We start from the raw sequence: 14,912 nt of genomic DNA, 5'->3' as shown, positions 1-14,912 counted from the left end.
TAATATAGAAAATATTAAAGAATAATACAGTAATTACTTCAGTTTATCAGTTCACTACAGTACAGCTAGAACACTAATATTTACTATAATAAACCGTGGCACACAGTAGTCAATACTATAAAGTATACTACACTTGTAGGGAGCTATAATATACTACAGTATGCCATTAAATACAGAAGTAAACAGCATTTTCTTTGTGTGTCAATGATCAGCAGCTTTGTTTTGTCTTATGAAAAGGTTTCAGGTCCCTTTAAACAGTATTTTGAGACTCTAGATTTACATTTAAGGTAAAGAGTTCATGACGACCATATTTTTATTAAGCATTCTAGCATATATTCCTCAAATGTAGGTAGAATGTTTTGTAACAAAATGATGCATAAGCATATTTAATAGATTTATGTGTTTAATGTCAAGTCATTTCCCATAGAGGGAGCTGTTTCTGCCAGCGCATGTTTGAAATCTTATTTCCAGCACACACGGTAAGCCACGGATGAGCGATCCTCCTTTGTGGTTTCAGAGAGCGGCCCTCTCTCCGTGCTCTAATGTAAAGCTCTGGTGACAGGTAGCGGATCGAGGTCACGTCTGCTAATCGCATCCACTGACTGACTCCTGATTCCGGTCCAGCGACCCACCGAGCGCCGTCACGTGTGGGAGAAGCTTTGCATCCTCTGCTGCCGTCGCAGAAAGCCGGTCGGAAACCTCCAACGACCTCAGCGGTCGCATGCCATCCGTTTTATTTTAGTTTAGTCATCTGGGGTTGGGATTTGCATACGTGTGGTTGAAAGTGAAAGCCTGGACATGGGCGAGCATGCGATGAGTGTAGTTAATGCGATTTCCTCCGGTGCCAGAATAATTACACCTTCTGGAAGTTTTTGAGGTCTGGAGTTTTAAGTTGCTTCAGGTGCTCCGGTCTCGCCCGGGAAGGTAATGGCTGCCTTTGTCATTTCCACCCTGAGATTTGATCGAGATTTCGGCCCACGCCGTCTGAAGAAAAGAGCCGTGTTTGCTTTCCTGCGCAAAGTAAAACAAACACGACCGGTCAAGGTGTCCAGATCTCTCCAGAGTTAAGACGGAATCCAGCCGGCCCCACTCGGCCGTGCCACCCACTCCTCGAAAACGAGCGATGAAATCTGTCGAAAGCGAGAAGCGGCGCACGTCTGGAGGTGCTATTTTCATTTAGTTTGCCCCCTAAATTTTGGTAATCCCAAAGTTTAATTTTGTGATTGGGGCATTTCCAAGAGCCGTCTGATGAGTTCCAGATGGGATCTCAAATGATTGTGGTCAAAAATACGTTCGATTTTTAACAGCTCTGGGTTCTTAGAATGGTAATTTAGGCAAAGAGTGGCGTTTCTCAAGCCCGTCTTTACAAGGATTGACAGCGTTGTGCAGTCTTTCCATCTATACTTGCACAGCATGATTTAAACCAGCGTACCTCAGCGGGGTGAAAACGCGTTCTTTATTTTCATTTTTCTGTTGTCTTTCCATTCATGCTCCCTGCGTTGATTGGCATTGCAAGGTCTCCAGAACCCCAGCGGAGGACGAGATTTTGGTTTTGAAGCCTTTCTCGTCTCCAGAGAGAGACTCGGGGGTTCTTCTTGGCCAAACTAGAACTGTAAGCCATATCAAGGTTTGTCGAGCGGTGCCGTTTTCCGGCTCCAAACTGTTGGGTGCCGGAGCTGATCACGGCCGTCAAAACTCTTCTCCAGGCCCACAGAACTCTGAGCGGACGTAAGGGGAAGCCCTGGCTCTCCGTTCCAGCAAGCAGGAACCAGGGGGTCGTATCCATTCACCCTTGGCAGCCCAGCACCACAGGTCTGAACTCTTCCCCTTTGACCTCCAGAAAATTCTATACCGTCTCTGTTCAGCAAACCAAACGTTTGCCTTCACGTGTAGATGTTTGGCCCGAGTGAAATGAGAGCTGCGCTTGGTTTGTATCCCTTGTGAATGATCATCATTCTCTTTCTTGGCTTTGTTATTTTCTTTCAACCCACCTTGAAAAAACATGTTCTAGAATGAAGCCTTTTTGGCTAGTACAGTAAGTGTTAAAGTTCGATTTTTTACATTTGCACATTTGGCAGACGCTTTTATTCCAAAGTGCATTTCAATTATTCATTTTTATCAGTTTTGTGCTGCCAACCAAATTAAGCTACAGGAACGCTCATAGTTTAACCTAAAAATATGATGGTTTGCCGACCACAAACTCATATGATGACATAGGCAGATAGTTAATGACCTACAGCCTCGGTCACCATTCACTTTCATTGCATGGAAAACCGATTGAATGAAAGTGAATGGTGACCGAGATTGTAAGTCTCTTACGGTGTGCCCCGTGTTCTGTACAACTCATGATCATACTTCGTTTAATCAAATTAACATTATGAATTCATTAAATTGAATCGAATGATATGTGCTTGCTGTATTTCTATGTGAATTGTCTCTTTAAGGAGCGCACACTACTGTTAGAATGAAATACTCATTGTCAGCATATCGGCCGCCAACAAACCAACTTCACGTCTTCTTGTTAAAAGCGCCGGCCGTGGCTCTTGTTCATATACGTTACGTGCCTTTTGTCTTTTTCCCCAGAAAGCCGTTCAGTTTCAGGGAAGAAAATGATTAATATGTTTTGAGCTCCGGCAGACGCAGGCACGGATTTTACGAAACGTCTGCACTATTAAAAAAAACAAAGAGCGGTTTTGTTCTCCCGGATCCATTGGATCGAGCCGTACTTTATATTTATCAAATGAAACTAAAGTGAATGTGGGTGGTTTTCTGTTACCCCTGCCCGAAGGTAAAGGGGGATTTAAGGGCTGTATCCCACCGGGAGTCATTGGTCCCACACAGAGCTCACACCCACGCTGTGCCTTCCACATCACTTATTTCTCCACCTGGAAAGTAGTCAAGCAAACGTCTAACCTGTTTGAAATCAACCGTTCAACGAATGCGTTCGTATTTGTGTGTTTGAGAGGAGAGAAGCTGGTTAAAAGATCGTGCATGCAATTGTAATATTAAAAATGTTATTCTTTATGGTGCTTGTAGATATTTGGGTAGGTTTATGTTTGTAAACTTAAGACAGTTTGCTGTTAGCTAGCAATAAATAAAGCCCTGACAGTCAATCAAAATCCATTTGGCACTCGTATAGTAGTTAATATATTCATCTTTAATAGGTCTTGTTCTTGGTAATTGGCCTTAAGGGAGATTTTATGTCTGAAATAGATCATTGCAAAAAATATATCGGTATATTTGTCTTGTGTTTCAGGTCAAATATCTACAAATGCCTAAAACAATAACATGTTGGGTCATTTTGTTTCTCAAGTTAATGTGTCATTAGTGTTGATTTCTGGAAAAAAAGATATAAAATTTATGCCTAAAACAAGACTGAATATAGAGTAAAAAAAGAAAATGTAAGTTTTAACTTTTTTAGGTACTTCAATCGTTTTTTCTTACCCGTTTAAAAAAATACATACGTAATCATTCAAATTGAGTACTTGATTGAAATTTTCAGAAAACAAGACTATCTTCCATCATTTTACTTTTTGGGTAAATGTATCTGGATTTATGTCGACATTCGTACTGCAAAACGAGTCCGAAATGTATTTTCTAAATTCATTTATTTCTTCCAAGAATCTGATAGCCTGTGCGTCTAGCTATGACATCTCAACGTTGTATTTCTCCGTTCTGTAATATCTGTGATTCATAATGTATATGGTGCGCTATCATCACTTTGGCAGGTTTGTTCATGATCTTCATTGCTTCTAAAAAAATGAAAGTTGTCGACTAGCAACCTGCCTAACAATATTTCAGACAGACATTTGAATATAATCTCGAACGTAACATAAGATGCAGTTCGCGTCCATGTTGCACATGTGTATATTCTGTTTCTGGCCTCGGTGTTTAGCGTTATGAATAAAATGTTATCGATCCGCAAACGCGCCGCACTCGTCTGGGCAGCGGTCCAGGGAAGTCTTCGCGAATCGAGAAGTCTCAGTTGTATTCCGTAGGTAGAGAATGAAGTGATTTCCAAACCGGTCCCGTCTGCGGACACAAAGGTCTTCTTTCAGCCCGGCGCGCTCCGCTGAAATCAATAGGCTGATAAAATTGACAGATTGCTGGTAAATGATGTGGAATCTTGGCCTGACACGCCGCTGTCAGCGGGAAATTTCTTTTTAATAGTCTATTTAAGGAGACGCTGAGATGTGTTTTTTTAAGTCAGGGGGGAATGTTGATCCAGCAGGCCGGGGGTGGGGGTCGGACGTGGGGTGGGGAGGCGGTGGTGTAAATCGCGTGCCGGTCGTACAGAGCCGACGGGACGGGTCCGCTGGACTCTTGCAGGTGTGTGTAGGTGGGGGGTGGGCGTTGGAAAGCTGTGAGAGAGGGGGACTTTTTTTTCTTCCTTTTTTTGAGAGCAGCCAAAGTAGCCACCTGTCGTTCCAGAGTTTTTAGGACTTCCTTTTTATCCGGTCTTCAGCGCAACTCCCAGTTGGGCCCGAATGCATCCTGCCAGAAGTCTCTGATTGAAACCAACTGCCAGCGGGGGCCGACTCGAGCTCCTGGGGCGGACCGAGGACAGGGGATGTGGGGTCGTCGGATGATGTAGTGCTTTTTACCTTCAAAACAGGAAGGAGATGATCCCGTGACGGTAGCTCTGTTCCAGAATCTAGTGCTCTGCCTGCACGCGGGTAACATCTTCTTTAGCCATCGATTACACGAAGAGCACATGAAACTTCATTTTGATGTTAATTTACGTCTTTTGCTTTAGAGTCTGTAAAAAACATCACTGGTAAAATGATTATGTGTAGAATATTTAGTCAAACAGAAAGTGACACTTATCTTTTGAAAGCGAAAGAGATTTCTTTGCTATTAAAGATCCAGTAAGATTGGAGATTCGACCTTAATCCATAAGAACTCCACAATGCTTGAAACAACCAACTTTTTTTAAAGCCCTTCAATGCTGTAAATGAGGATGCTTTCAAACATAATACGATTAGATTTATTTATCAATTCATCTCTAAATAAAATAAATATTTGCTGTTTCAAGCATCATGTAGATGTTACCACGCTTGTTACGGAGTTCGTTCTAAATCAATCAATAATTATTATAAAATACATTGAAACAAAATATGTAACTTCAATTTCTCCCCCGTTTAAAATATCGAATGTTTACTTTTTTACAATATAGTAAAATTCATAGACGTTTCTTAAGCTTAGTAAATATTAAAGTATTCTACGGTCTTTCTTCCATTTATCAATTCAAATCATACAGAATACTCAAATACAGTATTCTGTAGACTCAAATGTGAAGCGTTTACTCCAGTAAATACTCGACACACATGGAAAAAATGCTGTAGTAAACTTAACATCATATTTTTATGATGCATCTGATGTACAGTACAGAAACACAAATATTGGGTGCAATAAGTCAAAATGTACAGTACAAAATCAGTTTTGAGAGTTTCTTTAATGTGTTTTTACGTTGGCTGCAATGCATTCTGGGATTGCCTTTTCAGTGAAGCACGTATGCCGTTCTGTCTTTCGTAGCAGATTTGATGTTGGGAGCGCACCTACGATGCCTTAAAATCCTGTCTCTGTAGGCAGCTAGTCTTTGGAACAGAGCTCATGCCTCCTCTTCTTTGGAACAGAGCTCATGCCTCCTCTTCATCCCAGACAGTTTTTCCACATTGTGTTATTCGTGTTTGCATGTTTCCGTAAAAGACAGCGGAAAAAGAATTAAAGGCATAACGAAATATGTGCCGCCACCACCTCCGATCGCTCGCCGTCCAGTTCTCTTTCGATTTCTAAAAGCAAACTATGCAAAGGCGATATTGTCGTCGAGATGTTTCCGTCAAACCTTTGAGAGTCTCATCAGATGTTTGATTTTCATTAAATAGTCTTTCTCTGAATGATGTGCCGGATGCTCGGAGGACAGGTGGGAAACCGTTTTAAGACGTCTTTGCCAGAATGAAACTTTCCACACGCGTCCTCCAAGGTTGAAGCCCGTGCGTGGGGATCTGTAGATTATTTATCAGGCTGGCGTGGTGCAGGGCCCGATCTCGCTCTGCCTCTTTTTCAGGCCGTTATAATGAACGCTTGACCTTTTGACGACCTGTTTCGCGGTTTTGCTATTCTAGAAATAATGACTGGACTTATTTTTATGGCCTTTACTTCCTTCAGCCGTATAAGATGTTGGTAATTAAAAGTGGGCGTTTGGTCAGGTGAGGGGGATTCTGGCTTCTTTCCGCCTCCGGCGACAGCGTGGCACCGTCCTCTCCGGGCGACGCGGACGGGAGAGGACCGCTGATGTTGAGCAGAGCAGAATGGGGTCTGCGCAGCTGTCATCTGTTAGTCATCCTCCAGACGCTCTCGGGGGACACGGGGGAGGCAAGATTATTACCCCCACATCCAGTCTTTCATGGAAAGAACTCGCCTGTCTGTTCTGCTCATTGGTCTCTGCTGTTTTTATATTGTTTGGGCCGGTAATGAGCGGAAAATTGTGTTTTTGAGGATTGTGTGTGTTGCGTTACCTACCAGATAAAGGCTTCAACAATCTTGACTTTGAATTTGATCTTGACCTTAGAAACCCATTGAGCTTTACACCTTTTTTAAAACTGCGATGTGGTTATTTTAAGTCCTTGTTATTGAGCAAGTACATAAAGATCAGTCTTCTTACCTTACTACAGTCCACGACAGTAAGATTATAAAAATGATTTATAATTTAAGAGTACGATTTCATGGGAAATGTCAGTTTAATGTCATCTCGCTTCAGTTTAAGGAAAGACGAGCTGAGATTATAGATTGCACTTTTAAATGTGATTTGTTTCTGTACCAAACTACTTTTCTTTTCGATTTTGAGCTGAATATACATATTAAAAGTCATCTGAGTTGTCAAAGGTTTGAAGATCAAAAGTAGTTTTGGTTTAACATTTCCACACCTCTTCATCATCATCATCATCATTTTATTTTATAGTTTTTAGTATGAATAGAATAATATATATGTTTATATATATATATTATTCTTTGTATGGTATCTGGTGTTTTTTATGTAAATCCATACAATGAATTCACAGAAGAACTTTCATAAATTTTTTGCCATGTTTGCTGACTTTAATATTTCCGCTCATTGATTTGAGTAATCATAAAAATGTTAAATATAAATTTTAAATAAGACATTGTATTGTAATGAATTGAATCCTTTTGTCATATTATTTTCTTCAATATGAGTGTTTATTACTGTAGCGTCTTGACCTGATGCTCGTGTGAGAGAGTTTGAGCAGGTAACCGAGTTCACGTGTGTCAAGCCGGATCCGTGCCGCGTGAGCCGATGAGATACGAGGGGTTGACAGAATGACAGAACGTGGGTGAACAGACGGGTAACGCTCAGCGGGATATCACCCCGTCTGTGTGTGTGAGAGAGAGAGAGGGGTCATTCACTGGTCTTTGTGAAAGTGGTCTGTAAAGAAGATTGTGATGCTACGTAAAGAATTGTAGTTTGTCGTTGTAGGATGGACAGCTTTCAGAGCAGTTTTAAAAGGTTGCCGGGGTTCATAAAAGACGCTTCGGAATTTGTCTGCTTTTCTCCGTTTGATTCAGTTGCCAGAAGCTTTACCTGTGTATGTCATTTGCGCCGCAGCTGTCTGTCTGACGGTCACTTCCTGTGTCATCCACCTCCACTCATTGGCTCTTAATTGTGTCTGGATGAAAACCAGACTGAGTCAACACACATGATGTAGATGAACGTCGCTCGGCATGGCGAGTGAATATTATAGGTTTGAGCTCAATTTATTTGGTGGTTGACAAATATATTGTGCATGTGTCCTGTGGTGTGACAACAAAAATGTAGAAAAAGAGCTGTTCATTTATTTGCTATTATAAGTATTTATTCTTCGCATTAGTAGAGTTTTAGCACAAGAAAGTTTTACCTTCTTTGTTAGCCTTTTTCTACATTTTTGCTGTCACGTCATAGTACACATTTATGGTTTATTTGTCAACTACCCATTTACTGTAACGCTGCTTGACAACTGTACTGGTGAAACCGGTGATATTAATATAACAGCAGTTACAATAAACCAGTATTGACGAAAACCGTGAAATGACGACTGCTAGAATTTACATGAGATATCAATAGTACCGCTGCCACAAACATACAAGTATCGTTGAAAACCGTGATATTAAATATTATCGCTTTCACAATATACCGATATTGGCTAAATTTGCCGAATATTTTTTGTTCATATGTGACCCTGGATCACAAAACCAGTCTTAAGTAGCACGGGAACATTTTTAGTAAAAGCCAAAAATACATTGTGTGGGTCAGAATTATAGATTTTGTTTTTATGCCAAAAATCATTATGATATAAGTAAAGATCATGTTCCATAAAGATATTTTGTAAATTTTCAACCCAAAATATATAAAAACTTTATTTTTGTGAGTGGATGGCCTGTTACAGTGCCTCGGATTAACAACTTCAAAGGCGATTTTCTCAATATTTAGATGTTTTGCACCCTTTACTTCCAGAGTTTTACACTCTTGTATCTCCACCAGATATTGTCCCATCTTAACAACGCATATATCAATAAAAAGCTTAACTAATCACCTTTCAGTTGATGTAAAAATCTCAATTTTGAAAAATTGACCCATAAGACTTGTTGTCCAGGGTCACATATTGTCTTAAAGCTAAACGTAATGTCGTAAATAATTGTATTTTAAATGCGATTCGTTTCTTTACGCGATAATCGTGACTTAAAACGTCTGATATTGTGACATTAACAATGTCATAGTTTAGAAAACTATTTGAGGAATAATGCCATAGTATGTAATTGTGCTTTGGTTGTGAATAACATAAGTAGTCTGCTTTTAACAAAATAAATGGAGAGTTCTCTGTGAATCTCAAAAAGTTGTATATATTGTCTTGTTCTTACACTCCTGACCTGAGATCAGCAGTGACCATAAACAACAGCTCATATCTGTGATAATGGCTCAATTCTTTATGAAGAAGAGACGTGAGAGAGTCAATATCTGAAGTTTTGCTGAACTTTGAGAAGGTTGAGCTAGATTAAAATCAGAAAGAGAACGTGAAATGAAATCGCTCTGGTTAGCAGACCCCCAACGTAAGAAGATGTACGGAGATATTTTGATTTGAATTTGGACGGCTTGTGTTTTACTTGCTGTAATGAGGTGTTGCTTTAAATGACAGGCCTGCCAGACGCACGCAGACATGTCCAAAGGTTTCGCTGAGAGGCCAAAAAGAAACCCAGATGAAATTCTTTCCGCTTGTCCAATATTTAGTTTTAATTTAACCAAGAAAGAATATATGTAATTTGCCATATTAGACATACAGTATACAGCGTTTATTAAACATATCATCATTTCATAGTCAGGCTAAGTGTCTTTAACAAATTCGTAAGAAATAATATGATCCACACGAGGCTTTGATTCGAGAAGAATATTCATCCCCAGATCGCTTTGCAAAGTTCCAGTCCGTATGGCCGTGTCTCCCGGGACGGTCACGTGATCATTTTTGACCTTGTAAACGTTTTGCTTGCTTCGTCTTTAGATGGTCTTTGGTGAATAGCATGAACTCCGCGGCCCAACAGAAACGTTTGCGTCGTAACTGATGTGCTGGAAAGTTGAGTCTTTTTCCAGTTGTATTTCTTTTTCCTCCGTTAAATCACACGAGTCCAAAGTCGAAGTAGAAATAATTAAATATGTATTGATATTTGCATATATACACAGTTTTTGTAAATGGTTTGCGTTGATGGTTCGTGAATCCGTTTAACTCCTCAGGGCCGATTTTCTCTCTCTGTCTTTGCTCTGTAACATAATGGAAAAAGGAATAGATCAGTAACCAAATATATACAGTATCGTCTGCATTTTACATTTACATTCATGCACCCGCTTTTATCCAAAGTGACTTATAATCCATTTATTTCCTGAGATTGTCGTCTGATTCTTGATCATTTAACAGTTTTTATCATGATGTTTTTTTTTATAAAGGATCTACTTTTTTTTCAAATGAATATTTCTAAAATGAGAAGTTATAAAATGGTTGTTTTGAGAGGTTTGAGGGTTGTAGGCCTGTTGTTTCTCTCCGTTCGCCTTTCCATCTGCGGTAGCACACATACACACCTGGCTCACATTTCCCACTTTGCTTTGCTTATAACAGGAGCATATGGATGTAGGCGGAGCTCCCAGTCAAAACACACGAACCTTAACTGATGAAGTCAGACTGAATCTCATTTGAAAATAACCCCGTCTCTCTCTCTCTCTCTTTTTCCAACCTCTCCTCACTGGCACTTTAAAGTCACCAGCGCTCCGACTCAAGGGATCACTTACGGCAAACTAATAGGATTTTGCCTACTTTTGCTTTTCATATCCTGTCTGACACGCCATAAAAGAAATGATTATTGCCGGAGCTTTGGTCCAAATGCCCAGATTGATGTACGCTCCCCGGCTCTGAAGTCCTTTATAAACACATTATTTCCAGGTACTTTAAGTCAGGAAACGCATTACGGCAAATTCTTACATATCTAAATCAATAAATTGCCGCTCGCCTCTCATTTTTTACCGTCTTTAAGCCCTTTCTTAGATGAGGCTGTTAACACAAATATTTGGCTTCACGTCAGGTTGACAGCTGGCTGAAGATCACGGCGTGTGTGTGTGTACGCATGTGTTTAGACGTGTAACTTTATCCCCGGCGATGACAGGGCGAGTCCATTATTGAAAACAGTCTTCTGCTTGGTTAATCCCCATATATCACTTTCACCTCGTTTAAACGCGCTGTTTAGATTATAATGACACGCTTCTGATTGTTTTCATAGCGTTCACTGCCCGCGAGCAAAAGTGCCCGTTTCCGTACATCTACCGTGACGTAGTGTACAGCCGGACCAAACTATGGTAAAACACGAGCGATTTTTTTTTTTTATTTCATTTTATTCGTCTGCTTTCCAGAGCACGTCGAAGTATTCACGCTTGTCGGTTTTATAAGATTTCACGTCACGCCAAATCTTTCAAGATTCATTGGAATGAAATGGCAGTGTACAGAGGAAAAGTTCTGGCTGTTTAGCGTGCGGCGCTAACACTTGAAATAATTTCATATCGTGTCGAATGTTTGGGCTCCTGTTGGAGCAGGGAACTTTAAACTCTTCCATATGCTCGTAATGAGAGACGTTTCGATAATTATGCAGAAAATATGACCCGCGTTTCTAATGCACGACTCTCTGCTCCGTTGCAATCGGCCTAACTGTGCAGAAAATGTGCCAAGCTGTCCCAGACCCTTCAAAAAAACAACACCGTGCACTTTTTTGTTCTGGACTTGTATTTAAAGCGTATGATGTCGATCTTGTGTGGTTACGCAAACAAAGTTTTTACCTGCGAGTAATATTGTAGCGCGTGGCGTTCCGTTCACCACTAATAGTCATTGTGGTTTAGCAGAATGGGAAAAAAGAAAACGGTGAACTTCTCACTTGGTCGAGTGACTTGGTGCGAGGAAGAAAACGTAGAAAATGCTAGCCGTGTTGCAAGCGATTGATCCGCGTGCCTACGAAGAAAGTTCAACCGTTGATCCACGTTGTAAATACATTCAAGTTGGACTTGGACACTGTTTAGGGTGAAATCTATCATTTTTATATAGACACAAATCTGTTTCATTCTTGAACGTTCGCAGGCAAAAGTAGCAGTTTTGCGCTGCGTGACCGTCTGCGTTTGATTTAAGCCGAGATTTTCGACGCAGCTGTCTGTTTTCTGTCAGCTTACAGACTTTGGCGGAAACCCGAACATTTGCATTGAGTTATACCTCTACGTCTATTCTTTGGCCTTTTTTCATCGTCCTCCTTCTTTAGAAACAATAAAGTCGTGCATCTTGGCCGGGCAATACTTTCACGGCGTAATGAGCCCTAAGTAGAGTTAAAGAGACGAGTGTGGTTTTGGAGTGCACGGAGCCACTTCTGAAGCTTCAGTACAAAGAGCCGGTCTGTTTCGAATATCTGCTTGCCACTGGAATCCTGAAGACATGGGCGTAATTCTCGATCGGAGTTATAAAGATCTATCATTTAGTTTGTACAGATTAGGCTTACTGAAATGGGAGCGCTGGACTCGGGCCTGCTGTCGTTCCAGCCATGTGGTTTTTGGGTGGTTTCTATGTGAGGTTTAACCACAAACAGTTTAACAAATAAAACCTTTAGATTGGTTCGATGCCAGGGGGGACGTTTGAGAAGTTTGTTTGGATCACTCATTGACATTATGTAGTAGTTTGCTGCGTTGTGTTTGTATACTATTGGATGGAATAGGAATAGTTTACCTCCCCCAAAAAAACTTTTATCCTCTGTGAAACACAAAAGAAGATATTTCGAGAAATGCTTTTTGTGTTCATTCAATGGGGTTCAGTGTTGTTTGGTTATCAACATCCTTAAAAATATCTTCTTTTTTGTTCTGGTGAAAAACAAACACATGAGGTTAAATTAATTTTGAAACATTTCGTTTTTGGGTGCTCTGTCCCTTTAAGGATGATTGGCAGTATGTGACCGTTATAAATCGATGAAAAATCGCACAAATACTAAATTATTTTATTTTGCGTATTTTCCTACTTTTTGGATCCGTTTCAGGGAATTGTGTTAATTCGAGCGAACTTTCGTCATTCTGCTAAACGTTTTACAAGGTTGGAAAATGCATTTTTGTTATACAGTCAGAATGTTTTACGGTCGTGATAAGGTGTCGCAAGTTTGCGTGTCACGCTCAACAGGGATATTAATCGGCCAAGATGGCAGATTTGAAGAACAACCCCGGATGCGAGAGCCAAACGTTAGGATAGGTGCACGGCTACTTTGTAAAAAAAACCCTGAAGCAGATGTTCACTGGCCTGATATATAGATCACGCATCATTGACATTTGCATATTTATGCCTCCCGTTTGCTCATTTGTCATAAATGGCCCGAACCGGGTTTGCCGTCGTTCACCCGTGCAGTTCACAGTATCCGCTCCTTACCCAGTTTATTTCTCTTACCGCACACTGCACGGACTTTACATGCTTGAGTTTTTCTCCTCCTGTTTTTTTCTTGTCTAGTCTGTTTTGGCTTCTGGAAGCACTCGGGGGTTTAAGAGTCACGTCGTGGTATACCCGACCAAAATGGCTCTCGTGTCATTTCAGAGCGTAATTGTTTCAAGCGCATGTCGTATTTCAGTGTTTGACATCTTAAATTACAGTTTTCTCCAGTTTTCGGTGCGGTGTCGTTGTGTTCCGTGCGGCCCGAGTGTGATTTACGGTTTTATTTTTAATGCGCTGTGCCGTTGGCTCCGAAGGCTAAGGTCAGCGCAGCGGAGGGACGGCCGCGGGCCGAGATGGATGATGTGTTTGTATATCACCTGACAGTCTCCCTGTTGATTGGTTATTTTCCGTTGGGCTTAGGTTTAATCCGATCTTTCATTGGATCTGTCTGTGAGGTCATGGTAGCTGAACTCGGTGTAATGGAGATATCTGCTGTGATGGAAAACGACATGCGGATGAAGTCGTAACACGGAGAACAGAGATTTAGCTTTTTGTGTTCTGGGCGCTATCTTAAATTATGACATTTTATGACGTACGATCACCAGCTATTTGTGCCTAGAAAACGTCGCCTCTTAATATTATTGTGCGGTTCTTATAACTGCCCGTTTGAGAAATCTTTTGATCTGCTTCTGGCTTGTTGAAAGTTACATTTAAGTTTACGGTTATACTTTGTAAAGCAAACATTTATAAAGTTTAGAATGAACTGTGTTTATTTGAGCATGTGTTGTGTATAAAGTTTGCAGTTGTTTCCCCTCGCTGACCAAATAAATCACACATGCACTTATCCCCCCTGAGGTTTGAGTGTATTTCACACCTCTTTCAGCTTGTATTTAGACCCGGACATGTCCAGATCATTGCACGGTCCTAATGGACAACATCTGCTGGCGTCTTACTCACCACTTTCCTCTGGTTGCTGAGGCAGAAGGTGCAGATCTGTTTGGGTTGAGCGTTCTCAGAGTCCCGGCTGGGAGAACTGTGATGATGGTAGTAGTTGGAAGTGGACGGTCCGCCGCTGTGACACGGCTGTCCGTCCCCGCAGGCCTCCCCCACCAGCAGCACGTTTCCCAGGTGCGATATGTAACTAGACGCCAGGCGCAGGGTCTCGATCTTGGACAGCTTCCGGTCTGCCGGTTCCGTGGGGATAAGAGTCCTCAATGCTGTAAAGGCGGTGTTAACGCTGTTGGTGCGGTCTCGCTCCCGTGCGTTGGCCGTGTTGCGTTGCCGGCCCTCGGGGCACCATCAAACCCGCGGTGACCGCGGAAACGGGTGGCGCTCCTACCAGCCGTCCACCGGGTTTCCTTTTTCTGCCGCCTACTTTCAGATCGTACCCCGAGGTGTCCAAGCGAAATGAGCGATCGTCAGAACCTGAACTCTCGCTGCCGTTTTCATCGTCCTCGGACATCATTGAGATCTCAGAGTACAGGTAACGGCTAGGGGCCGGTCGTACCATCGCAAAAGACATCGCCTTAAATTTCCACACCTTTTTGTTTGGAACGTTTCTTAGAAGGTCAGAGTTTCAACACATTGAACTTCTGAATCATGCACGTGCTCACGCTTAAGAATCACTCAGTAGTCCTTCGGTAGAGTAGCAGCTCTTGTATTGCAGTGCTTGGCCATCAGACGTCCTTGGAATTCTGTTCTTTGCAGTTAAGAGTTGATCCAAAGTGTTGTTCTTTCAGATTCTGTTTGTCTTTTATTCACATCCCATCAGTGCTTTTGAAATCCACCTCTCGGTTTTACATAAACACGCTTCTCCTTCTGTATCCGTCTGCAGCGCTCGATCCCCCTCTGAGCAGAAACACACGTGTGCTCTGACTCCGACCCGTTCACAGCGCTTCAGTTTTATAGGCTGTGGTGGGAGTGTCTGCTTTGAAGCCT

The 14,912-nt window shown here is 41.6% G+C and overlaps 2 protein-coding genes across 2 annotated transcripts in view; one reads left to right on the top strand and one right to left on the bottom strand.

Annotated features, from left to right (window-relative positions):
* Window positions 1-9,715: 9,715 nt before the first annotated feature.
* On the bottom strand, window positions 9,716-14,496 carry scxa (scleraxis bHLH transcription factor a; the record flags this gene model as incomplete). Its single annotated transcript, XM_079484712.1, is given in 3 exon segments — window positions 9,716-9,805; window positions 13,932-14,267; window positions 14,269-14,496. Coding segments are annotated over 3 exon segments (603 nt in total). The 3' UTR covers window positions 9,716-9,766.
* A 77-nt stretch (window positions 14,497-14,573) lies between these two features.
* Window positions 14,574-14,912, top strand: part of LOC306910438 (ribosome biogenesis protein bop1-like) — a gene marked incomplete at its 5' end in the record, with an annotated part of 8,659 nt that continues 8,320 nt past the window's right edge. Inside the window, one exon of the mRNA XM_079485014.1 lies at window positions 14,574-14,603. Coding sequence (XP_079341140.1) covers window positions 14,574-14,603 — 30 coding nt within the window. The remainder of the gene's footprint in view (window positions 14,604-14,912) is intronic.

The sequence above is a fragment of the Barbatula barbatula genome, assembly GCF_947034865.1.
Source record: "Barbatula barbatula genome assembly, chromosome: 21".
Lineage (NCBI taxonomy): Eukaryota > Metazoa > Chordata > Actinopteri > Cypriniformes > Nemacheilidae > Barbatula > Barbatula barbatula.
This window is presented reverse-complemented; position numbering and strand designations above follow the sequence as displayed.